The sequence below is a fragment of the Adiantum capillus-veneris genome, chromosome 29 (assembly GCF_014529385.1).
Source record: "Adiantum capillus-veneris isolate H3 chromosome 29, ASM1452938v2, whole genome shotgun sequence".
Lineage (NCBI taxonomy): Eukaryota > Viridiplantae > Streptophyta > Polypodiopsida > Polypodiales > Pteridaceae > Adiantum > Adiantum capillus-veneris.
In genome coordinates, this window is record NC_140959.1 from 27,122,685 (window position 1) to 27,148,069 (window position 25,385).

At 43.9% G+C, this 25,385-nt stretch overlaps 1 protein-coding gene across 1 annotated transcript; it reads left to right on the plus strand.

Moving 5' to 3' along the window:
* Window positions 1-1,269: 1,269 nt before the first annotated feature.
* Window positions 1,270-21,325, plus strand: ATAB2 (RNA binding protein). Its single transcript, XM_086506332.1, has 5 exons — window positions 1,270-2,044; window positions 18,323-18,392; window positions 18,470-18,641; window positions 20,478-20,621; window positions 20,737-21,325. The coding sequence occupies exons 1-5, from the start codon at window positions 1,497-1,499 to the stop codon at window positions 20,994-20,996; spliced, it is 1,194 nt and encodes a 397-aa protein (XP_086362458.1). The 5' UTR covers window positions 1,270-1,496; the 3' UTR covers window positions 20,997-21,325.
* The last annotated feature ends 4,060 nt before the right edge of the window (window positions 21,326-25,385 follow it).

Genomic DNA, 25,385 nt, shown 5'->3' on the forward strand with positions numbered 1-25,385 from the left:
CACAACCTGCTTTTTGTAACGGGATTGCCACATCCAAGCCATGCTCTTTTGTGAGGTGCCTCTCCATGCGCCACCTAACAAGTTCAAAATGGAATTGATTTGGGCACTCCTTGCTCGATCGGCATTGTTGTGCAAGCCTTTCTTTGGGCAAAAATACCTCCACATACAGCAATGACTGAACATATGAATGGCCAGGCTGAAGACACTTCCCACTCTCATTTTGGTCGATAATTGAATCATCCTTCCGTGCATCTCGAAGGCTAGCCCCTGCACCATCCTCTGCACCATGACTCCCATTGGGACTACTCTCTTCCTCTTTGCAAAAGGAGCTGCTGGCAGGTTTGCAAGAAAATGTCTCCTCCCCCCCATCACGCATCAGAGCCTCCTTGAAAAGGCCCTCTAGCTTTTTGCCAAAATTCTCACATAGCCGTGGATTGCTTCGCGTGGCCGATGAAGAGGACGTGCCATGCAAGTGTAGCCTTGGGTTACTCCGAGTTGCTTCTGTGCCTCCCTTCTTCACTCCTCCCACGGGCCTACGAGGTGCCATTTGCATACCCGTAGGAGTAGATCCCCCCTCCCTTTTCCAATGGTCGGCCTTAGCGCACTCCCTCAACCTCCCAGAATACAAGCTCCAATCGCCTCCTTGTTTGCCGCCCTGCGTACAGACCTTGAGCAACATTCCAAGACGATTGAATAGACGATAGCGATCCCCTCACAACCCTCCACTCCCCTTTGCATGCAACCCACTCCACCCACCCCACATGCAACGTACAATCCCGCCTGCCAGCCTGGAGATCCTCGCCACACTAGACTCAATTCTTGCTAGTGTGCTCTCCACTCCTTGCCAGCGTGGCCCAATTCCTCACCGGAGACCTCCACGTAAGCCCGCCGGTCCATGTTTACTTTATTCGTCCTTGTTTCCTTTTGCTAGCTTACGTGAACGGCGTAGATCTCCACAGAAACTGTGCCCGACTTCCCTGCCCTTGATCCCACCGCTTGGTCTTCCTTTAGGACCCTGTGTCAAATAGTCCGGAGGATTCACCAAGTTTCACGCACCACCTAGGATCTCAACTTTACTTCGTGGGCATAGAGATCTTTGATAAGACAGATTTGGCCATGCATATTGTCTTTGCATCATCAGCTCTGATTGTGGGCTCCCTTGCTTATGTCTTTGTGCATTGGTGCAAGGTGATGAAGTGGATAATTAGAGAAAATAGAACAATAAAAGGCATGGTGTGGAGAGATATGGCCACAAATCAAAATGAAATGTACAATGATCTAGAATTACAAAGCTAGACTGCTGGATTGCAAGGCCTGCACTAAGCTCCCACGAAGCAGGCACAGACATGCTATGCGTACCGTTGCCTACACGCTGGAAGCTCGCTCTATGTTCACTGTCTGCATCTTCTAAGGTTTCACGCAGATGTTCCTCTTGAGTCCGCCATTGAAGCTGCTTCTCATTGCTCGACCTCTCCACAGCACGGTAACCTCCCATCATGAGCCTTCTTGGAGCTAGGGTTTCTCTTACCTCTGCTTGGAATAGCCATGGAAGCTCGCATTTGTGTTCTTCACCCAGAGTCCATTCTTCTCCCGTCCAATGCGCTAAGACTCTAGCCCGTTCCTCTGAGGCATCACCAGCAGCTGACAAAGGAAGAAGCGAGCTTCTGTCCACTGCAGAGCAAGGTTTCCATGGAAGCTTCAGAAAAGAAAGTGTTCAGATGGGAGCACGCATAGTCATCGCATCAGCCAGTGTAGCCCAGCCTTACTCTGGGGTGCAGGAAGAGGATGTGATTCAAGAGCCCATTTTTCTCCCAGGCACCGATTTAAGCTCTATAAGGGAGTGGGAGCTAGATTTTTGCTCTCGTCCTATTCTAGATAGCCGGGGCAAACGCTTGTGGGAGCTTCTTATCTGTGACAGCAATAGAAGCTTGCAGTTTGCAAAATACTTTCCTAACAATGTGATAAATAGCGTTACTCTAAAGGATGCAATGCTCTCTGTCATGCAGCTGGGACTTCCTAAGCCACAGAAAGTTCGTTTTTTCAGGTGACTAATTTCGTTTTTCAGCTCTTTCTATCTTTACTATCATGCTATGCTGATGAGACTTTTCAATACAAGGTAAGCAGAAATAGACAGTAGCTCATTGAACATGCATGATACAATGTCTTCTATGATTTCTAGGGTACCTACTGATAGGTAGTGGGCTTCTCGTATTCTGAAAACCTTGGTAACCATTTAAGGAAAGTGGCCATTATTGATTGCTTAATTTACCAATTGATCATTTTTCCTGCTCAATGAGGAGTTAAAAGTTCAGGTTTACTATTTTTTTTATAAGAAAAGAATAATACCATTTGTCTCTCCCTTTAGTGGCACATGAGCACGTTAATTGTGTTAGTTGGAAATTTCTTATTTGAACTTTTTATTGCGTAGATAACCTCAACCCATCGCTTGAGGATCTGGTAATCACTGTAAATTTGAAGGGTATGTGACAGGCTGTTTGAAAGATATATGGCCTGATTTAAGAGTACTAACCAAGATTATCAGAGTAAAGAAGGGCTCGCGGAGATATCAAGATGCTGGGGGCCTGTATTTGAGTGATTTGGTGATATACCCATGGCACGCATGGCCATACAACCATTAGCATAAGGGCTGCCATTTGGTTATGATACAATCTACAACACCTTTGACGCGTGCCAGCGCTAGTACTTTCAAGAAGAGAATTCAAAGACTATGAGCAGTGTCTTTCAACATCATCATTGAAGGGTGGTGGTGAGTCGTGACAAGGGATGGTGCACAGAGGATGACAGGTCTATAGTGGTCCAAGTAGGTGGCTTTGGATGATCGACATCAGATCAACAATGTCGGGCGACATTATTAAGGCCAAGCTTAGTCTCACCCAATTGAGAGAGAAAAATATTACTCAAGTCAAGGTTCCACACATTGCTGAAAAAACCATTTTCTTGGCCATGTTTTTCAGATAACCGGATTTTATAGCAAAATGTAGACCATTTACCGGGATTTATAACTAAAATGCCCAATCTTTTTACCTTGAAAATCAAGGCCCGATCGATTTACAACCTGGATTTTTCATTTTCAACCGGGAAATTTACACTACAAACTGGGATATATGTGAGCATTGGTTCCTCACACGAGCTGCTCCATAAAGTGACTAGGATAACTAATGAATATTGTTACTGTAGACTCTAAATCAAGCTGACTCTGCTTATGAGAAGGCATAGCACATGAGCAACACATCCATACACTCGAGTGAGAGACTATCACGGACACATTGGACTTGAGCCATGTGGACAAGCTACTGCTATCAGTCAACATCAGTGTTAGCTTAGGATCTAGCCTGGCACTTTGTGAGCCTCTAGAACGATGTGCATGAGCAGACAGGTCATAGTTGCATACCCTCTCTTGCACAATATAGTCACTTAAGCATATATGCATATGAACAGTCACTTGAGTCATGTATTTTTAGTCACTTAAGCATATAGGCATATGAACAGTCACTTAAGTCATTTATTTATAAGGGACTTTGACATGACATTTATAAAATTAGGGAGGGCAATTGACAAAAAAACCTAATAAAGAGTCACTTGGCCTTCATTTTTTAGGACATCAGAACCCAATATCCGCAATGGCATCCAACGTCCATAGCGTCTTAGCACCTAGCGTTTCCATCGTCATCACCTCAACATCATTAGCATTTTGCATCTTAAGCGATCGTTGTGCAACAAATCAGCCCAACTTTTTTGCATCAGATCAACATCAATATCCGTCAACAAACTGATGAACCGAACTGGAAGGTTATGGCGAGAGGCCCAAACGGGGTTAGGGTTAAAAACCTAGCCCTACATATCTTATCAGAACTTGGCCGAGGAGCCTAAATCCTTTAAAAGTAAAATTTGACCTAAATTGCGTACAACCTGCTGACGTGGCACCTCCGCAAGGATAGCCCGCGATTTGCGCTCACTGTTGACGTGGCAGTATGGATGAGCCCACGTTTTGCAAAGAAGCCCAGAGGGTGCTAGCTTTTGGGTTTGGAGCTTTTGGACACTAGTGCTTTTGGGAGCAGTGCTTCTTATTGTATGCTTTTGGTCAGGGGCCTTTAGATAGGTGCGAGGGTCTCTTCTCTCGGTAGATCAACATGGTAGCATCGCCAAAGAGAGGACCCTCGAACATTGTTGCTTTGTGAATTAATAATAAAGAAATATCGGAAGGGGTGCCAGGCTTTAGGGCCAATGCATCTTGCTCGGAACTCCGTTGTGCCGTGTCAACTCTCTCTCTCTCTCTCTCTCTCCCACCCCCCCCCCCCCCCCCCCCCCCCCCCCCCCCCCTTTCAATTTTAATTTAGTTGTGTGCAGTTTTCTCACGTGTGTCATAGTAGATCTTTGTTTTGGAGTGTCCAAGGCTATAACTGTGGTATCAAAGCTCAAACGATTCTTCTTCTACGAAGGATCCGACGCCTTTTCCCACAACACACATGGATTCGGGTAATGAATCTGGCAGGGTGGAAATTGTTCCACCTACTTGCATGAGTGAAGAAACCAACGGAGGTTGTAACGGGAGCCGGCCTCTTTTTGAAAAATTGGGAGAAGAGCATGGCCCATTCCCGCCAAGCGACTTTGACAGGATGAAGTTTCATCTTTAGCTGTAGGTTGACACTTGTACTAATCAGATGCTCAAGTATTCCAAGGATCCGCAGTATGCAAAGTTTCTGAAGAATCACCCACTTGACAAGACGCATTCACGATGGAGTGTTGCCATCCACTTACCTCTCAAGTCGGCCATGAAACAAAAAGCAAAGCCTAGTGTAGACAAGCAAAAGTTGTACTTGCAAGATGAATTTGACGATGCTATTGAGTAATAGATCAATAAACTGATGAAGGCTACGAAGAGTTCTAGAAAGAAGAGTCGATCAGCAGACTATCTCGACTATTTGCGTTGGAAATCTACTTTCGAGGCAGCCAACAAATCCAAGAAGCGTGTCCGCTTTGAGGATGATCCTAGTTCATCTTCGGCTTCTGATACCAGCAAGGAGGACGTGAAGCACCGGAAGCAGAGAAAGAATCAGAAGAGCAAGAACAACAAGAAAGTCAAGAAGAAAAGATTTCAAAAGAAATCACGGAAGCATTGGAGGCATTCTGACAATTCTGACTCAGGCGAGTCAATGTATAGGAGGAAGAGAAGACATCAGTATCGTTTGAACGAGTATGACCATCTAGAGAAGAAGAGCAAGAAGAGCAAGGATTTCAAGGAGGTTGGGCAAGCACTCAAGTTTGGTACATTTTTAGGCTACAAGGACACCCACCGAGATCTTGCATTCACACAACAATTTGAGTGTCACGTGACACATCCAACCCTATGTGTCCGTGGACAAAGCTACAACATGATTAGGGTTCAGTCAGTCCAGTCAGTCTAGATTAGAAGTGATCTGGCACTTTTGTGAGTCTATTCGTAGACCGTGCATGCCCAGTCACTTAGTATAGATGCATATCCTCTGGTTGCACATAGCATGATCATCAGTATTCCCATCAGAATCCATTAGAATCAGTTAGGGGATTTTTCCATTGCATTTAGCCTATTTTCCCTACTTTTGACATTTTTCACTTGTGACTTCCCAACAAAAGTAGGTAGGGCAATTTTGCTAAGAAAATATATAAGCAAACCAAAGCTAGCACTCTTGGGCAGATGAGCAAGGAGCACAATAGGCCCTCAGGTAGCAGGTACCCCTTCTCTCTCAGCAAGACCTCTCCAAGCTCCTCTCCCATTTCAGCCCAGCGTTTTACTTCATCGTCCACACCTCCCCCTGACCTTGGCGTTTTCAGCTTGATCATCGCCAACACCCCCACAGTCCCAACGTTTTCACTAACGCTACCAAGATAGCCAGCATTTTCTATTTTCAGCCCATTCTGCAGCAAATAGTCAGTGTTTTCAGCATTCATGAACAGCAGCAGATTCAGCCCTAGATGCATGCAAGAGATCGTCATTTTCAGCCCTCAAAAACGCAGCCAAAACAGCAGATTTGAGTCACCCGAATCAGTCCCAGATTTTCAGCCATAGCGTTTTTATGGATAGCAGATAGAAGACCGCAGATTTCAGCCCTAGAGTCGTCGTTGTCATCCCCGTCGTCGTCACCGGCATAGTCCCAAGTTGCATCAGTTTCCATGCATCGTCATTGTACCACTTTGTGCAATCATAAGTAGACCACTCTCGCCGACGAGAGTGGGGCCTTCGAGGAGGGTTTTACAACGTCTCTTGTGTCGTATCTCTCTTCTCTCTCTATCTCTCAGTCTCATACACTTGCACGCACAGTGTCCATTCACTTTGTTGTGATCATAGCACTTTCCATTAAGAACGGAAGGCTCTCCCTTCCATAAGAACTAAAAGGAACCTTGAGCACAGTTCGGAGCACTCATCTTGAGCAAAGCGCAAACATTCATTCCGCTGCACCTAACATTGAGTCTCCACATCATCTTTTCGGGAGGCTGTTTTTCAGAACGCTTTGAAGTACGCAGCCATGGGTCTTGATTGAAAAGATCTAACCCATGTGTGAAGAAAGGAGCATCTACGTTGCTCTGTTGCCAAGGAGTCGTCTATTGAAGCATCCTATTGAGTGCGAAGTATGTAGTAGCTCAATCCAAATGGTTGTCAAAGCGGTAGATGTAGGAGAAGACCGTAGCTCAAAATGTGAGCACAAGCAGCCTTCCACATGGTCCAAAGAGTGATGCTGTAGATCATAGTGAAAACTGTATCTTGGTGGTATAAGTCCAATTAGTGACCTGCATCTGGAATCATCTGTAGAGTGTCCGTTCTATATCCCAATGAAGTAAGCCCGAAGACGGGATTTGTCGGCGAGCCCTAGTAAAAGTTGTGTAACCCAGGAAATTGCAAAAGATGTGCAATTACCTCCCACGTCATGGACCTATCATGGATGCCCACTCTAATCAACAAACAACAAATTGCTCTCCACACTGGCTGAGCATATGGAAAAACCTCGAAATAGTGCCTCAATGACTTAGGCCGTAAAGGACATCTCTGACAAGTCGGATCATGACCAGTGACCGTAGCCCAAGTTGCAAATAATCAAAGCTTTTATTGCGTGCGCGCGCACACACACACTCACACACAACATGTTAGATTTACACCACTCGGCTGCTTCACAGGTCTAGGGCATGCTTGTACGGCTAGTATGTCTCCGGGCTGGCCACCCATAGTCTAGGTTGCTCCTGGTCCGGTCGCTCGAGTTTGGGGCCGACCGCCCACTTTTGTCCTGGCGCCCACATATATTTCCATATATCATTTTTCGGTTGGGTCGTGGGGATTTTCATCAGGCCTTGCCCTACCTCCCCTTGGGCACCTATTTATGGGGCCAGGGGGGTACCCACTTCCCCATCTCTCATCACACAGAGATCATACATTTGATTGTATTGGGTCTTCTGCTCATGGTAGTCATGGGGGGACTGATCGCCCCTAAGAACAAACTTTCAAAACCACTGAACTGGAAGAGAGAGAATCCACATGAGACACGGAGTGGCGGAGTTCCACTCCCAGACTCCAGTGGTCCCAAACGATGGCGCGCCTTTCGGTATTTCTTTATATTGCTTCAACAAGGTACAACTCTGTGGCTCTGCTGTGCATCTCCTACAGTTAAACTGCTAGAGAGAGCCTATAACACGTATTTAAGGCCCTTGGCCAAAATCAAAAGCAGCAGGTCTAAAAGCATCTAGGCCCAAAGTGCCCATAGGCTTATCCGTACGTTGCTTCCACATGGCTAGAGTTCCGCAATAGGCGGGCTGTCTGTACAACTGTCACATCATCATCTCAATTACGCAATTTGGGGTTCTTGTGTGTGTGTTTGTTTGTCTGCTTTACTAAATTTGGGCCCCTCGGCCATGGTACTGTAAGTTGGGTTGGGTTAGGATTTTGAAATCCTAACCTTCTTGTATCTTCAAGCCACTCTGCAAGGAACTGTAAGTTGGTGAGGACTTCTTCTGCTCCTTCTATTAGGGCTTAGGCCTTTCGGTCGGGATCTGCAGTTAGGCTCAAGGAGTTCTAACCCTCTTAGTCTTCAATGGATTCATCTAGGTATATTTTTTAGTCGTATAGCGAACATGCAGACTTCACATTGTGGAGTTTTCGTTCGAGTTACGACCAATTGATATTGTGCTAATTCTTTCTATCTTTTGTGGTGTGTATGCCCTATCAACTACCTCATTTGTGCTAATTTTTTCGATTTCATGCTTCTTTTAGTGCTAGGCTTCATTATGGCCGAGTTTGCCCTTGATCTCTGGAGTCATGACAGAAACTCAGTACGCTGAACTTTGTGTTGATGTATGCTCATGTGTGTGTGCGTATGCGTGTGGTGTGTGTTGTGTTGGGGAGCATATGTTAGGACCTAGTTCTACACCCACTATTGGGCACTGACGACGTTAGTGGGGATGTCGTGGTATTTAGTCAATACTATGCATGATGGAGCTGATGGTTATATTGTCTTGTGGGTGACTACCATAGGTCTATACCTTGCACTTTCCTTCAAGGGTGAATCTGGGCTTATCCTGGATTCATCTAGGTATATAGTCTTCAATGGTTGACATGTCAGCAGTTTGTGATAGACAATATGGGTGGTGTAATGTATGAAGCACGATCCACCGGATTGCTCTCAAGCTGTAATACATTGGCGTTGTAGAAAAGCTTCATTCACTTGGGGGTCTATTGAGGCATCATGTAGCAAGTGTAATGCATCCCATCTCCCAAACCACTTCTTTATGCCTTGCATCCATCCCGTGCCCAAGATCTTGCTCTTGTGCGTCCTTTGAACTTTTTTGCTTGCTTCCCATGCAATTGTAGGAAGTCGATGTAAGGGGTTTTGACGCATCTTTATCATATACTCCACAACACTTTTCATGCCCATAACCTCAATTGGAAGAGATTGCTACTCAAGAAGCAGGAGCATATATGGTGTTTGTGTCCTAACTTGGAAAAAGTTTGTAAGAAAACGCTTTTGGACATTCTCAAACTAGACTTTGAGATGCTCCTGTCCACACTTCCAACTCCAGAATTTGATTAGCCTTCAAGAATCGTATCTTCTTTGAAGAGTCTGTACTTCATTAGGTATAAGACAAGTGTCAAGACACTTGTTACATGTGTAAGGACACACGTCAAAGACGAGACAATTTACTTTTTTTTTTCTTTTTACAAAAGGTAAGACACAGGTGCTAAGACGCTTGAGACCTGTAAGGACACTTGTCAAAGATTATGTTCCAAGACAAGTGGCAAGACACTTGTGTAATGCATATCTCATTATTCAAGAGGCAAGTTCATCTATAAAAGCAACCCCTTTTCCCTCATTTTCGAGCATCACTCATTGCTGAAATTACTCTCTAATCTTAGCCCAAGAAGCCTCTACACTACCATCACCATTTTATACATGCTCTCTCTCTCTCTCTCTCTCTCTCTCTCTATATATATATATATATATATATATATATACATATATATATATATCACCCAAGTGTGGTAGATTGGTTATGCCATTTCCCTCTTGAATAACAAGTCTTGAGTTCAACTCCTCGTCGTCGGCTAGATCTTTAAGGTCTCTTGGGATAGTTTCCTACGATGTTAAAACTCTCTTCTTCTTCTTCTTCTCTCTCTCTCTCTCTCTCTCTCTCTTCAAGCTTATGTGAAGGAAGACATTGGAGGAGGTGCTACCTAAGTGATCGCATGAGAGAGCCATTGCTGAATTTTTCTTCATCAAAGGACATCACTCTGGTGCATTCGACGTGGGAGAGAAGACGACTGGTTGTGTAACCCATTGGTAGGCCTTTGGGGTGGCACAAAGACGGGTGCGTTTCTCGAACTCTTGTATGTGCTTGGAAAGGCGATATTTGCAAACGAGGGGAAACCAACAAGAAAACAATACTTGTTTGATGGTGATTCCATGCTGAATTTCACTTGTACTTTCTGGAGGAATAAACATATTCCTGTCGAGGGGCCCAATTGTTTTAGGTCAACGGTGTGTTGCTTTCAATCTTCTTTCTCTATGTCTCTAATCTCTCTATTTGAATCTTTCAAGTTATTCATAACTTTACGTATCTATTATGCTATATCTCTATACATATATGTTCTTCTCTCTCTAGCTCTAACCGGAGATTAGTATTTATCTTTTATGCAATGTGTTAATTAGTAGTAGGAAGCCTATTGTTTGTCACGGGCGAGTTTCACTCGTTTAGTCCGGCAGGGATGTCCCTTGGTAGCTTATTTCTTCTAGCTAACCTTGCTATCTTTGAGGCATGCTTGGATGGGGAGTAATGCGCAGCTAAGCGACCTCAAGAAAGTCGTGTATGGAGTGTCTGTCGGACCGATACCCAAGTAGGGCGTGCAGTCCGTAGAGCTGCATCCTTTGTCGAAGAGTCCTCATGAACATATACATAGCAGGAAGCACTCTGAGTGTTTGCAGAAAAGTGTACCACAATGTGCCTACATCTTGCTGTATCTGGTGGTGTCATAGAGAACTTGGCCAACGGCCACATAGTTTGTATCAAGTCTGTCACCCCCACGTCTCCTGTTTGGTGAGAGAACTCGAGAGCCTGAACATGGAGCCAATTGAGAACTGTATCCATAGTTCACTTAGTCTAGTCCATGAAACATGGTGGGAAAGAGAAACCAACCGCTATGTCCAAGGCCTCTGCCTCTCTGGCTGCTAGATATAGTACATGGACTCTCAAGCAAGTTGCCTCAAGGTTGGGAGAAGAGTCGCCGAGAACACACGTGAAGTCGTAGTCGAAGAAGTCGCAGCAGCGGCGGATGTCAAAACTGGTCAGCCCACGAGGGACTGTTGCAAAAGGTGTCGCGTGCACCAACATGGGCGACGAGGCCGGCAGCGGAGTATGGGAGGGAACATGAGGGGACTAGCGAGAGGGATGGGAGAGGCAGAGGGGACGGGTGGAGGGGGTGATGGTGGAGGCGGAGAAGTGGGGACGGTAGGCGGAGGGGGAGATGGAGGGGCTGTTGGTGGTGAAGCTGAGGTGGAGGGAGTATCCGTCGGCTCATCCTACTGTAGAGGGTCGAAACGGTTCCCTGTGGGAATCCACTGTTGTTGGCCTGGTGCACGCCGATTGCCAGGGGCACCAAATTGGCCAGCCTATCCGAGGGGTCGATGGCCATGAACCTGCTTCTAGCCCTCATCGATCTGGGCACCTCTAGCGCTTCTAGTATTTTGCTCTAGCTTGACAAATGCTAGCCTTTATGATGGCTGAGTGTGCGCATCACCTTCGGAGGGTGATAGAAACTCAGCTCGTTGGTTTTATAGAGTACGTTCAAAGAATGAATGACCTCTATACAAACTTGCACCTACTCTTGGGCACTAGGGATGTCATAGCTGTTGTCGAAGCTATGCATGATAAAGGTGATGATCTTATTCTTGTTTGGACAAGCAGCGAAGTTGAGGTCACATTTGTCAAGGTTGGATCTTTGTACTTGTTTGGTGATTTTCAGCCTGTCTACGGGATGCTTACAATAGTATCTGTTTTAGTAGTAGTATCCGTTTCTAAAATTTAGCTTACATTAGGACGTACGAATTTCTTCCTTTCAAAATTGCGTGGAGTCTGATTTCTAGGATTAAGTCTTTGAGATGTCTTATCCTTTTTAGTATAAAGTTGAGTACTTGTTTCAAGTTTTAGCCAAGTAAGATGCTTCAACATATTCTGCGTATGGCTTTTCTAAAAACATTTTTAAGTGAATAATGGTTTGTTCTATCTAGTTTTGTTTACTAGCAAATAAAGTGATTTAGTTTTTTTTTTCCCCTTGTTTTCTTTTGTCCCTTGCTTTTGTAGTTTTGTGAGTGTTTTATCCCCTCTTATAATTCGTGACTTCAGACTATTCTGAACTTATGAAGGTATATGCTTACTTCTTTCTGTTTCTTGTTGAGGCCATGTCACTTTTCTTGCGCCACAGGATACCACAATTGCCAGGTCTTGCTATGCCTTTGGATGGTGCACCATGTTTGTTGGATCAAGAGTATGCACATGACAATATGCTCTTTGTACGCTATGACACACACACTTTGAATTGTCTATGAGATGCTTTCGCTACCTTTTGCTTGGCGAGTGGTGCTCTCATCAACTGGCACAAGTTTTTTGGTTTTTTTGTAGGAGTTGATGAGGGTTGCTAGTGGGGTGTGCAATTCCACTTGGCTTGCAGATGTTTGTGTTTTCATGTTGGCATTGATGTGTGAGTTGAGCAGCAGTTTGAGCCAGTATTACTGTCTATTAGGAGACAACTTTGCCATTGTTCTTCTTTGCATTTTGTTGGAACTCAAGGCTATGAAGCCATGGCGGTGCAGAGAAGGAGATGCAGCAGAAGGCGAGAGTGAGACAGAGAGAAATCTCAACACAAAAAAAAAACGCTATATTTTGCTTGATTGACAACCTTACATATATAACTTTTGGTCATGCTAACTAAAAGTGCTTTGCATGCCTTTAGGAGGCATTTCCCATTGACTGGCAAAAGGCTTGAACCCAACAATCCCCCCCTCAAGCCCGAACTGGACAAGCAACTCATGATACCTCGAGTTTGTGGTGTACTCGTCAACCGTGAGTTTTAGGTTTTCTCACAACCAAGGATTTTTGGTTTATCCATAACCTGGTGCTAGGTCAGTAACCCCCCCTTGAACAGATAGGGTGTAGGTCAAATATGTAGCTACCAAAAAATGGAGTTTTTGGTTCACTGCCAAACCTTGGGTTTAAGGTGTACCCAGTAACCTCATGAGAGTGCAACAAAAAAGGGCTGAGAACTGACAAAACATTGGGAGGTCTTACCACTTATCTTTGTGGCAGTGTCTATAATCCGTACAATTTATTTTGACTAAAAAACAACATGAAAAGAGTTGATCTAATAAATTTCCTCATCAACAGAATATATTGGAGATTCAGTGTCTCCCTCAACCATATGAATTTGAGTTTTACCCTATTGAAAGCACTTATTTGACGGATGATTTGTTTTACCACAGTGAACACAAGGATTCTTCTTGAAACAGTCTTTCATCTGATGATTGTTGCACCCACAAATGGCACAAGTTCTGGTTCCATTGAATGGTCGAGATGAAGCTGCTGTAGCAGCACATTTAGTGACTGCATATGCCCTGGAAGTATCAGAAGAATTGGTGGGGGATACGGCATTCGAGACTTTATATGCACTGGAAATGATAGTAGAATTGGTACGAGGTACCCTGCGTTCTTCTTCCTGCAATGAATTGATGATACCATCCAAGGAGGGCAGCGGATCTTTCTCTTTTAAAACAGTAACAATCTGATGAAATTTGTCAATCAAACTTTTTAACAAAATGGCTATGAGATCTTCTTCTGGTACTGAAGCTTCGACATAAACAAGTTGAGTTCTAATACTCTTCAGTCTATTGGCTAAAGCTGCAATATTTTCATCTTCACGCATGCGGATGGAATATAATTCCACTTTTAAACTCATTTTTGAATACTTAGCTTTGGCACCGAAAAGCTTCTCTAACTCTATCTAGGCAGCACTTGAAGAATCAACATCGTCCAAATAATGAATAAAATCGTCTTCTAAGGAGGTTAGGATAATACCAAAAGCTTGTTCGTCTTTCCTTTGTAGCTCAGCGGATAATGCCCTTGTAATTGCAGCGGATGTTCCAGATTCGTCGGCTGCGAGAGGCTTGACCACATTCCATAAGTTTTTCCGCATCAAGCCTTTAACTTTGATTTGCCAAGTATGGAAGCCGGATCCATTGAACTTGTCGACTTTTGATGCCATGTTGAGATCTTTAAAATAAAAGAAGGTAAAGGTTCGGTAAGATTTAACTTGTAGCGGAAATTCCAATCAACTTTCGAAATTTCGAAGCAAAGGTGTCGAAGCTTTGAAATATGACTTATACTGTATGTCAATTTACTGTTTTGAAGTCGTCGTCAACATGATCGAATGCTGAGCAAACCATAATCGAACAGCGAGCACAGCTTGCAAGCAGTGTAGCATAACTGATTTTGCAAGGGTTTTGCAAGGGTGTGAATCCCGGTTATGTAAGCCCTAGGACCAAATTAAATGGTCACTGTAATGTGAATGTATATTGAAAATCCAAAAAAAAAATCGAATTTTTGTTTCTGCAGTGCAGTGATGGCGCGTTACTGCTTTCTTGCTCGTAGCAGGTGGAGAAGGCCGATTCAGGGATTGCTCAAGTGTCGAAATAGCCTTAGCATGCCAGGGCGATTCAGTAGATGCCGATTTCGCTTTCCTTGCAGTAGGTCGTCTGCACGTCCATCCTCTCTCCAAGCGGATGCTCCCGCGCCGTGTCGACTCAAGTCGAGGCCGCCAAGAGGCTCTGATACTAGTTGTTGGAACTCAAGGCTATGAAGCCATGGCGGTGTAGAGAAGGAGATGCAGCAGAAGGCGAGAGTGAGAGAGAGAGAAATCTCGACACAGAAAAAAAAACGGTATATTTTGCTTGATTGACAACCTTACATATATAACTTTTGGTCATGCAAACTAAAAGTGCTTTGCATGCCTTTAGGAGGCATTTCCCACTGACCGGCAAAGGGCTTGAACCCCAACACATTTGTCTTTGGCTGGCTGAGCCCTTGTGATGAATGAGGTTCTTGCGACGGCTTGACTTACTACATCTTGCTTGACTCTTCATTTTGGCACCATGGCACATTTAAGGTGCCTAGTGCACAACTTTTTAGGTGGATCTATTGACACACTTTTCCGAGTTTATTGGGACGTAGTTATATTACCGAGAGAGGAGGGAGGCTTGGAGATCATTGATTGAGAGATGCAGAGCAAGGCATTGCTTGCCAAGCTCATAGTACGCAGATTTTTTCTTGGGGCTGAGCCTTGGAAACAATTTTTGTACCCGGTTTGGGTCTTATGGATAGTGCCAAAGCTTGGTGCCCACCACCAGATTGACCTCCACAAATGCTCCTTTGGATTCGTCATTTGTCATCCTTTATGTGTTGCTTGCTGAGGATTTGGAAGGATCTGCACCTTGTTTTGTTTCGACACCCACGTTCTTGTGAGGAGGAGGTAGTGAGGCAGCCACTTATTTGGAATGCATATTTGACAGATCCAAGAGGGTGTCGGCTAGGAGAGAGGATTCACATGGATTGGGGTAGACGGGATGTTGGTCCGGTAGCTTCTTTAGGTTGTTGGTCAGATGCTACCTTGGTTAGTGCACAGGTTATTGGTGCTACCTACGGGATCGGTGGAGGGGTTGCTGCCCGTATGAGAGAGATTGATGTGGCTATCCGTGCTGACTGGCATGGCTACATTGAGAGAGACTATTTTACCTTGGCATCAGAGTTGGTGGGTGTACTTCCACCCTCACTCAAGAGCCCTGGTCGTTGTGCAGCAGGAGACTCTTGCTGTTTGGCATTGCACAGACTGGCCATCATCTCAATCACATCAGATTGGAGAGTTCCAAAGTGCACTTGGTTAGCAGCTGGATGCTGATTGGCAGCCTATTAGAGTGGTATGCTCTTTAGAGAGGTGCTTGTGTTAACCGTGTTTTCACTAGAACGGAGGCACCGTGTTGGAGATTGTGGATATGGCAGGGAAAGCCCTTGGCTAAGTTGGATTGGGATCCTTGTGAGTGGTAGTGGCCTTCTTTGTAGGGTGATGGGACCCCTCTTTCCTTTTCTCTTGGGAGGAGGCTTATCCTGCGGACATGACACCCACCTCACTATCCATGTCAGTTAGAGGTATGGCAGGATCAACGCAACTACCTTGCTTTTTAGCGACAATTTTGGTCATGCATCTGGACCCTCAGGATTAGCCGCAGGATATGTTATTCTTGTGGATGATAGTGCATGCAAGTTTGCCTGTTGGCACTTCGGTTGCAGTCACCGGTCATGATCCGACTTGTCAGAGTTGTACTTTACAGCCTTAGTCTTTGAGGCACTGTTTCTGGGTTTGTCCATATGCTTAGTCAGTGTGGAGGGCAGTTTGTTGTTTGTTGATTAGAGTGGGCATGCATGATGCTTAGTCCATAGGCTGAATCAGTGTGGATGGCAGTTTGTTGTTTGTTGATTAGCGTGGGCATGCATGATGGGTTTGTGACGTGGGGGCATAGTTACCCGGAACGGGAACGGGAACGGGGAACGGGAACGGGAACGGTAGGGTGCGGAACGGGACGGGAACGGGAGGGAGGAGAGGGGCCGGAACGGGAACGGGGCCGGAACGGTAGACCAAAGAAACTATATATATTATATGTATTATAAACTCATATGTTAGTGAAAAACTATAAGCTAAGCTTTTGAATTCGACCATCCTAATTAGAGCCATATTTACACATGTTTTATGATGACGGAGCTTGAGACAAGGATGGAGTTTGACTCTTGAGAGAGAGAGAGAGAGAGAGAGAGAGAGAGAGAGAGAGAGAGGAATGGAGCTCGAGACACGAGAGGGAGGGATGGAGCTTGAGAAAGAGAGGTAGAAGCCACATTTGTTCCTTGAGGGTGTTGTGCTTTCCGCCAAAAAGGAACAGGAAGAAGCCAGAGCTCCATTACCAAGCTTAAAGCTTTAGCAAGGAGAGTAGCTCAATAGAGATGTTGAGAGCTTGAGGAGGAGGTGAGACGAGCCTCTAGAGTCCAAACAGCCCCAAATCAGCCCTCTAAATAGCCCCAAATCTGACCCCAAATAGCCCCCAAACATTCCCCCAAATGGCCAGTAAAAAAAGTTGACTTTTTGGTTTGACCGTTCCGGGTGCCGTTCCGTCCCGTTCCAGGTCGCCGTTCCGGTTACACCCCGTTCTGGAACGGTGTTCCGTTCCCGACTCCGTTTCGAGAGCCAGACCCGTTCGGAACACCGTTTCGGAACACCGTTTCGGAACATTTAGGGTCCATTCCGCCCGTTCCCTGTTACTATGCGTGGGGGGCCATTGCATGGCTTTTACAATTTCAGATGTCAACACACCTTTTTCCAAGACTTGCTGGCAGATCTAGTCTTCATGCTTACTTCGTTGGGATATAGATCGGGCTCTCTACAAATGGTTCCAGATAGAGGTCAATACTAGCAGGACACAGTTTTTACTACGATAGTACGATGTGCAACATTACTCTTTGTACCATGGGAAGGCTCATTGTGCTCACATTCTGGGCTCAGAATCTTCTTCTGCACCAACACTTCTACAGCCATTTGGATCATTCTCTCCGTAGTTAGTTGGATACTTCAACAGGCTTCTCGAAGGTAGGGGAGCGGCGTAGATGCTCCTTTCTTCACACATGGGCGAGATCTTTAGTTATCTTCCGTAGGGACCATGGTCACACCACATGGCATTATGTACCTCCCTTGTGGCTCATTTTGCATTCATCATACAGCCCACTTTGATATCCACTTAGCCCCATCCTTTGGGAGATAGGCTATTGAGCATCACCAGAAGTCTCTTTTATACACAATATACAACCTCCTTTCTTGCGCAGAGAGAGAGAGAGAGAGAGAGAGAGAGAGAGAGAGAGAGAGAGAGAGAGAGAGAGAGAGAGAGAGAGAGAGATGTTCCCCACTTTAAGCAACCTGTGCACTTCCGACTATGGATGCTGCTTGAGCTTTGTGGAACTGTAGGTGCTCTACTTGGCCGCCTTCACCAAATGTCTGTGTCCCTCTTATGTCACGTGTGCTGCCTGCGATGGTTTCTTTCCTTATGTTTTGTTTGTTGTTCTTATTCTTTGTTTCTCCTAGTTTTTGTTTGTTTAGATTGCTTGCTTTTGTGCGTCTTATTTCTTTTGTGTGATGCTTGTGCTTGTGGATTTTATGTGCTTGGGAGGAGTGCGTTCTATATGACTGCTCGTGGTTGATGTGTGTGTGTGTGTGTGTGTGTGTGTGTGTATGTTCTGCCTGTTTATTGCTTGGAATGGGCCGTTGTATACGGCCTTGGAGATCTTGAGTTGGCTATCGAACATTTTTTGGTGGAGTTTTCAGCCTCCTCTCGCCGTCACGGTGGCCTGTTTCTGCTTCAGCTCTCTGCTACTTTCTTTCCTCACTTCCCTGCTCCTAGCTTTTGTTGTATCACCCATCTTCTGTAACTTTGCATCATTGGTAGTTTTTCCTCTATGGTTTGTAATCATTGAATATCTCAGGGTTTTTTTCACTATCAGATCCGTTATCCTTGTATGCCTATGAGCTGATGTAATGCCTTTGGGCTTGTAATTTTGACAAAATGGTACCAGGCCCCACTTCTTGAGAGAGAGAGAGAAATGAAATGAAATGAAAAGAGAGAGAGAGAGAGAGAGAGAGAGAGAGAGAGAGAGAGAGAGAGAGAGAGAGAGAGAGAGATCTTGCTAAGTTGTAGCTTTACAGGTCTCAAATGACCAATATTGTGACAAAAGCTTGCACTGAGCTTGACATTCAGGCTGTTCCAAGTCGCAGGGTATGCAGTTTTAGCTTGGGTCAGTATGCTGTGGGTTCTATGTGTATAACAATCTGTTCTGTTTTTTCTCTATGCAGTGTTTCTCACTAATACGTTGGCTGGATGAGAGGTATGACTCAGTTTACACAAAGGATCCTGGTTTTCAGAACAATGCAACTCCACTCTTGCAGTTGGAGGAATCATTTCCTGCTGAACTGCCTGACAATCTGCGAGGTGAACAGTGGGCATTTGTTCAACTCCCAATCGCAGGTTTGTGTAGCTTCAAGATTGGGTACATTGTTCTCATTTCTTTTATGAAGGCTTTTGATTTGTTGATTTTGGTATATGGGCACTTTCTTGGACCTAAGAATTTGTTTCCTGCAATTGATCTGTGCCAAGTTGAAAGGTCTTAGAAATACTGTTAGGGTTTGCTGCATGGGTGAGGGCATTAATGGAGCCTGAGCATGAGAAAGGTTTTGCGACTTTGTTTCAGATAGATGTTTGTTTGTTTTTTTAAAACTGGGTATGCATAAAATGAGGCCATGTGAGGTCTGCTATATCTTTCGTAAACTTTATTCGGTTGTGATGAAGTCCTGAGATTTTTCTCCTGTGACATGGATGTGCCTCCAAATTAGTAATATAATGAAAGGTCTGGGAGTCTGATGGCAATGCATTAACGTTGAGTGGGTTATCGCCTTCTGGTTGCCTTGTTTATGTTTTTTTGCAAATGCTTTTTGTGAACATTTAGGCTGGCAGTCTGTGATGGAGAATTCAGGACATAATGTACATAAATCTTTGTAAAAGCTCTCAAGTCTGTTCAACTTCTGTGGCCGACTGCTCTGCTTTCGAAGTGCACTATAGTGCACCTACAGCTCGAGCCTCGTATCCTATCTGTATGTGTGGAAGGTCATATAGCCAAGCATCGAGCAGATTGTACTAGACAAAAACAGTATCATGACAAAAAGTATCATGACAAAAAGAGAGTGCAGTGTAATGGGAGTGCTTAGAGGGCTCCCCAATGGACCTCTACAGGCGCCTTGAGGACCCTCGAACTCAGTTACCTGCGTTTCATAACTTGCTCGTGCAGCAGCTCAAAAAAAAATCCAAATGTTTCAAGTCATGACATGTTACCTTTTCGTTGGCGGTTGGTTGAGGCCTGAACCACCCCCCACACTAAAGAATCGCCTTTCTTACGGGATGTAACCAGTGAAAGTGCAGGCTGTCAGCCCACGTGGAAGAACGGCCCTTTCTGCTCCGCTGCTCTTTAAAGGGTGTATGGGTGGGGCGCTCTTAGTAACTATGAGCCAACAACAGTCACGATTTCAGCACGGCATGTACATGTGAGGCATAAAATGCAGTGTTATGGAATGGTCAAGAAGAAAAAGGCTTTTGGAAGTCAATGGGTTGTTTGATTCTTATGCTGTTAGTAAATACGATAAGATAGAGACCTATTTTTATCAATTGGTCTCACCTAGAAAGCTGTGGCTGTATCTAGTATGTATGATGAGGAAGAACCTTTGTCATTGATGAAGCACAAATTTAGAAAAGTGGTTGGCTGCAATGCTATCCGAGTATGATGCTATTGTGAAGAATGGCACATGGTCTTTGTGTGACTTCCCTTTTGGCAGAAAGGCCATTAGCACTAAGTGGGTTTTCCACCTTTTGGAAGTAGCAAGTCAATTTGATGCCTGGTTTATGTCATTCATGCAGTAAATAGTTGAGTGATTTTACGACTATTATTGTAGTACAGGCTTAGTCAGGTTACAGCTACACCCTGTGGTAAACTCAAAATTCTACACACAAAAAATGTCATCGGTCTCTCACAAATTCTGTGTCTTTTTCTAGTTGCTTTTGAAATCTGGTCACATTAGCTTAGGTTTTTTCAAATGCGAAGATGAGGTTTGCTTACGTTTTCAAGGTTATCAATGATCTTTGTTCTTTGAGTACTCCCATTTCTTGCTTCTGCCTTGTGCCTTTCCTTCTAGTCATTCTCTTGGTCTGTCATTGTTATTATAACATATATTCCCAAGCACTAGAATCTTTTGCGCTTACATGTCTCCATAATGATGTTTTGGCAGAGATTTTACATTTTTAGGGTATTTCCAGGTGTTATGGAGGAGGTTGCTGCAGTTGAGGAGGGTAACAGTTTTGGGAATGTTTTCCCACTTGATGTTCTCGGTCTTAATCTACCTTCCAATGCAGTGATTCCAGGTGTCGCTGTAGCCTCAGCTCGGGCTACACCTCTTGCAGGTTGTCTTATTTTCTGGTGCTATGGTTTGCTGGAATACATTATTGTCAGTTTTATCAATTATGTAATGTGGAGGATCAAACTTTTTCAATTCTGACGTTTATGTTCTGTGCGTAGCTTGGACAAATGCCCTGGAGCTTGCATGCTTGAAGGTGGATAAGCAGAAGAAATGTCTGATTCTTTCAACGGGGTGCTTAGACCAGTGGATATATGCTTACTATCGGAAAAGTCGACAGTCGGATCAAGAAGCTGATGCTTGGGAAGCGTCGAAGAGAGCCTGTGGGGGTCTTCATTTTCTCGCTGTCCAGAAATCTTTAGAGTCTGAGGTTTGTACTGGGTTTTGGCTTCTATATGATGGGCCTCGATGTCGAATTTAAAGCTGGCAGTGTTGAGTACATGTAACATATGCTGTTTGTGCCTCTGGCCTGTCGTATACATGATCCTGAGCAAGCGATTTGTTATGCTTGTCTCAGCAATCATAATCCCAAGCCGAGTTTTCTGGCATGTTCTGAGCTGCTGGCTCTTTCCATATACAGCATTGTCAAAGCAAGCAGCTCTCCAGATGGCCTCAGTGTTGTTCTATTACCGACGGATTTACTTGAAAAGGCAATGATACTGTTATTTAGAATGAACTAAGTGCATTTGGAGTTGCTTGCTCCTATGATGTACAGCATTCGTTAAGTTAGCAGCTCTGAAGTTTGCCTTAGTGTTCTTTTATATCCTGTTGATTTAAGGAAATATGCAATCAGGGAATGTGCATTTGCAAATATTGATATTGAGTGTATCTAAGTACTCATGCTTTGTCACAACTTTAGTTGTTGCAAGGATCTCACTGAAATCTTATCTTCTGTGTTAACGGCAATGGTGAAATTCCAAATTTGTGCATATGCCTTGTCCCTGGTTTGGGTTCATCGGCAGGCCCTTGCCACTGCATTGTGACAGAAATTATCATTTTGAATACATTTTTGAAGATTCATACTAGGAAATTGTATAGGTGCATGGGCTTTCCCTTTGACCACTCTTGATGACCATACTGGTGCCTTGAGGGTGTTCTCGAGAGCTTCCACTCCAAGAGAATATGAATTTTCTTCTACGAGCATGCCATTCGTGCCTTAACTTTTTCCTGGAAGTGATGGTTTTTACGAGTGCTTGGTAGAGGAGAGTAATGAAGCATGTTGATACAGGCAACTGAATGGTTTCAATTTTTGCTAATGGCAGTTACTAAGAGTGGTCTGCGTGGTAATGGCCAGAGGGAGGTCGTTTGTGGTGCTCAAGTAAACTATCTTCAAGAGACAGCATAGAAGCTGCATGTGCAAGATTTATCCCAAGGGCTTGCCGAAGGGTGAGGGCACACTATTATAAGGTTGCCTAATGAGGCTAGCCCAAGGGAATACCTGCTCGTTCGAGCCCAAGGGAGGCCAGTGTAGAGACAACAAAAAGTGCATGCTTTATATCTCCCTCATCTGAGCACCATTTTCAGCCATGGAGAGTTTGTCCAAATCCCTTTGTCCAGGGCAATCTGATGATGTTGGTGTTTTATCCCCTTAGTTTGGCATGAAAAGTTTTTGCAAGATTAATGTATCTGTGTGTACCAAAAATGGGCTCCAAAAGAGAGCCACATGAAAGGCCAAAAAGTGGGCACACATGGAAGGCCAAGGTGGAAGTATCTAGGTACTGGTTTAGCATCTATCTAAGATGGGGTCTTCCTTCCTATGTCTGCAAGGCTTGGTTTGGTCAGCTAGCATACTTTTGTTTTCAATTAAAAAGAAGCAACCAAATAAAATCCAGAAACCAACATCCACTTAGGGGCTGAATGCACATCTACCGCGAAACAGCAAAGTCAAAATTGACTTATTCGGGTTTATATCATGCCATATCCATCAAGCACCCATGATTCTCTGAGAACCGTCTCCAAGGCCAGCAAGAAATCATTTTTTGTAGCCAAGACTAACATCTTCTCAAGCAACAAAAACTAGGCAAAGTACAGAAGCAAATTTCAATATCTTCTCATTTGCCAACCAAGACTAAAGAGAGCATAACAACATAACCAGAACTTTGACTACAAACATAGGGAAAGCATTCTAACACGAAAACAATTTCGAAGAAAGAACATGATAACACGAGCAGCAACTTCAAACTTCATGATCAATTTTTCAAAATGGGTGTGTCTCCAGATGAGCAGAGAAAGCCAAAATGGTCGATGACAATATCCCTGGGTTTGCAGATGATGATGGATAAGCCGGCGTCGCAGAGCGTTCAAGTTGTCTTGGCTGCGTCAGGGCTCTCAAAGAAAGTGATATCAAAATTGGTTCACTTTTGTTATATTGTTGTGTTAGAGAAATGGACTTACAAAGCCCTTCTTGACTTGGTCAATGTGGCTTTCAATTCTCTCCTTCTGAAAGCTCGCCATTCGACTTGAGGCCATTTCGGTCACACATAAAATCGACGACACAACTCATCGCAAAACGGAGTCCTATTCTATTACTTCCACAGGACAATACGATTACAAAAATGGATGGAACACAAGCAAGGATGTAAATGGAGGTGAAGCTAGGTTGTCGCAATTACTAGCCAATGAAGGATTGGAAGTGGCACCAACGAAGTGGGAGGAGTGACAAACACTACAAGTCGTGGAGGGAAGGGAAGAAAGAAGAATAAGGCAACCATGGTTCATCCAAGCGAAGGCAAACACAAGACAAGAAGGTTAGAGAGAACTTGAACGAGGCATGGGTTGTGCAACTTATACACATTTGTAGCGTTATGCATGATGACTTTGGGAGACCTTACCAAAAGGGTAAAGATTTTTGGTCAAAGGTTGCGACACAACTTGCATATGTCAGCGAGTCTCATGCTTTGACATAGATGACTCTAATGACACTGACATATGGGATTCGGCGAGTTCCTTTTAGGCACAAACTACAAAATGATGGAGGGAGAAGGCGTATCATTGACTACAAAAGAAAGAGTGATAAGTCCTGCTCAAGATCAATGCCATCAAAGGACCAAAAAAATGAGGACTTCCTCGTTGGTATGGTGAACACAACCAAGCACATGGCGGCTTAGAAAAGGAAATCAGATGTAGCTTGCAAGGCCACCCAAGTTGAAAAGCTCAAACTCTTTAAATCTCTCACTAGTGCATTTACTAGATTTTTGGATGTATTAAAAAGTTTCAAGAAAGAATGATCTATCTCCTTGTCTGGTGTGCTTTACACAACCACATGATGTAAATATCTCCTTGTCTGGCATGCTTTACACAACCACATGTCTTAATATAGGTTGTTGAAATGCAAATTCTATGTTGTTCTTCTATATCTTCCGAGCTTTGTTGTTCTTTATTGCAATCAATTATATGTAACATCTCGTCATATTATGTTGCAACTAAATTCTATGGCCAATTACATATAATTGTGGACACATGTAAGCGCAATTACATATTATGGCCAATTAAATTCTATGTTGTTCTTCTATATCTTCCGAGCTTTGTTGTTCTTTATTGCAATCAATTATATGTAACATCTCCTCATATTATGTTGCAACTAAATTCTTTGTTCTTTATTGCAATCAATTATATGTAACATCTCCTCATATTATGTTGCAACTAAATTCTAGCCAATTATGTTGCAACTAAATTCTATGTTGTTCTTCTATATCTTCCGAGCTTTGTTGTTCTTCTTTATTGCAATCAATTATATGTAACATCTCCTCATATTTGGTTGAGATTAGAAGGTGACCTTTGCTTTTGTTTCAGACCGTGGAGGATGAGGTGATAGTGCTTGTTTGCTTATTTTCATTAATCATGGTTGCAATCAACGCTTTAGAGTTGGCAGAATACAATGATTATGGCCTAGTTGAGTATGCGAACATGGTTCATGTCCTTAGTTCTTTCATGGGACGAGTTATCTTAGCGAGTGTGGCTCACATAGAGAGGAGAAGCAATGAGAATATAGCATGTTGGGTTTATCACTGGCCACACACGTTCATGGAGTAGTGCTTGATGGACAATTCCTTCGATAGGATCTTCAAGAGCAAGCTTCATTTAAGGAGAGACATCTTCAACTTCTTGACAACATGGGTAGCTAGGTCCACACATGCGATGCTTAGACATGAATTTTTGGAAGGAAATCCACAAATAATCTACAAACAATTTTAGGCATGTATTCATTCTCTACAACCACAACACAAAAGATTGTCGTCCAATTTTGTCATGTGGTGTCTTCTTTTGCTCTGCATGATCTTTTCCTTAAACAATTGAATGGAGAGCCTTGCCAAGGATTTGAGGCATTTCATTATATTCCTTCTATGATGGGTGTAGTGGATGGTAGCCATGTGCCAATCATTTCCCCTCAAGCCAATCATAAGGAATACTTTGACATGAAAAGCTTCTAGCCAATTATGTTGCATGCGACAATGGCCACAAATTTCTGAGCTGTAATGTTGTGCATCCACAAAAATGCTTATGGAGCACCCTTTTGGAATTCACAAAGCTCACTTCAAATTTGTTTTGAAAGGATGCGACATCTGTTTTTAGAATGTGCCAAAAATGATCCAAACATGCTTGATCCTCTGTAATATGTGCATTATTTACGCATATTTATATAAGGAAGTATGGATTCAAGAAACGTAGGGCGAGCTGCAACGAGCATAAGCTCATTTGGATGCCACAAGCTTGGATGCAACACTTTGTAGTGGATTAAATGGTGCTCTTATAGAAGTCTTCTACTTGACGGAGTATGAATCTTCACAAGTAGTAGAGAGGTCACAAAATG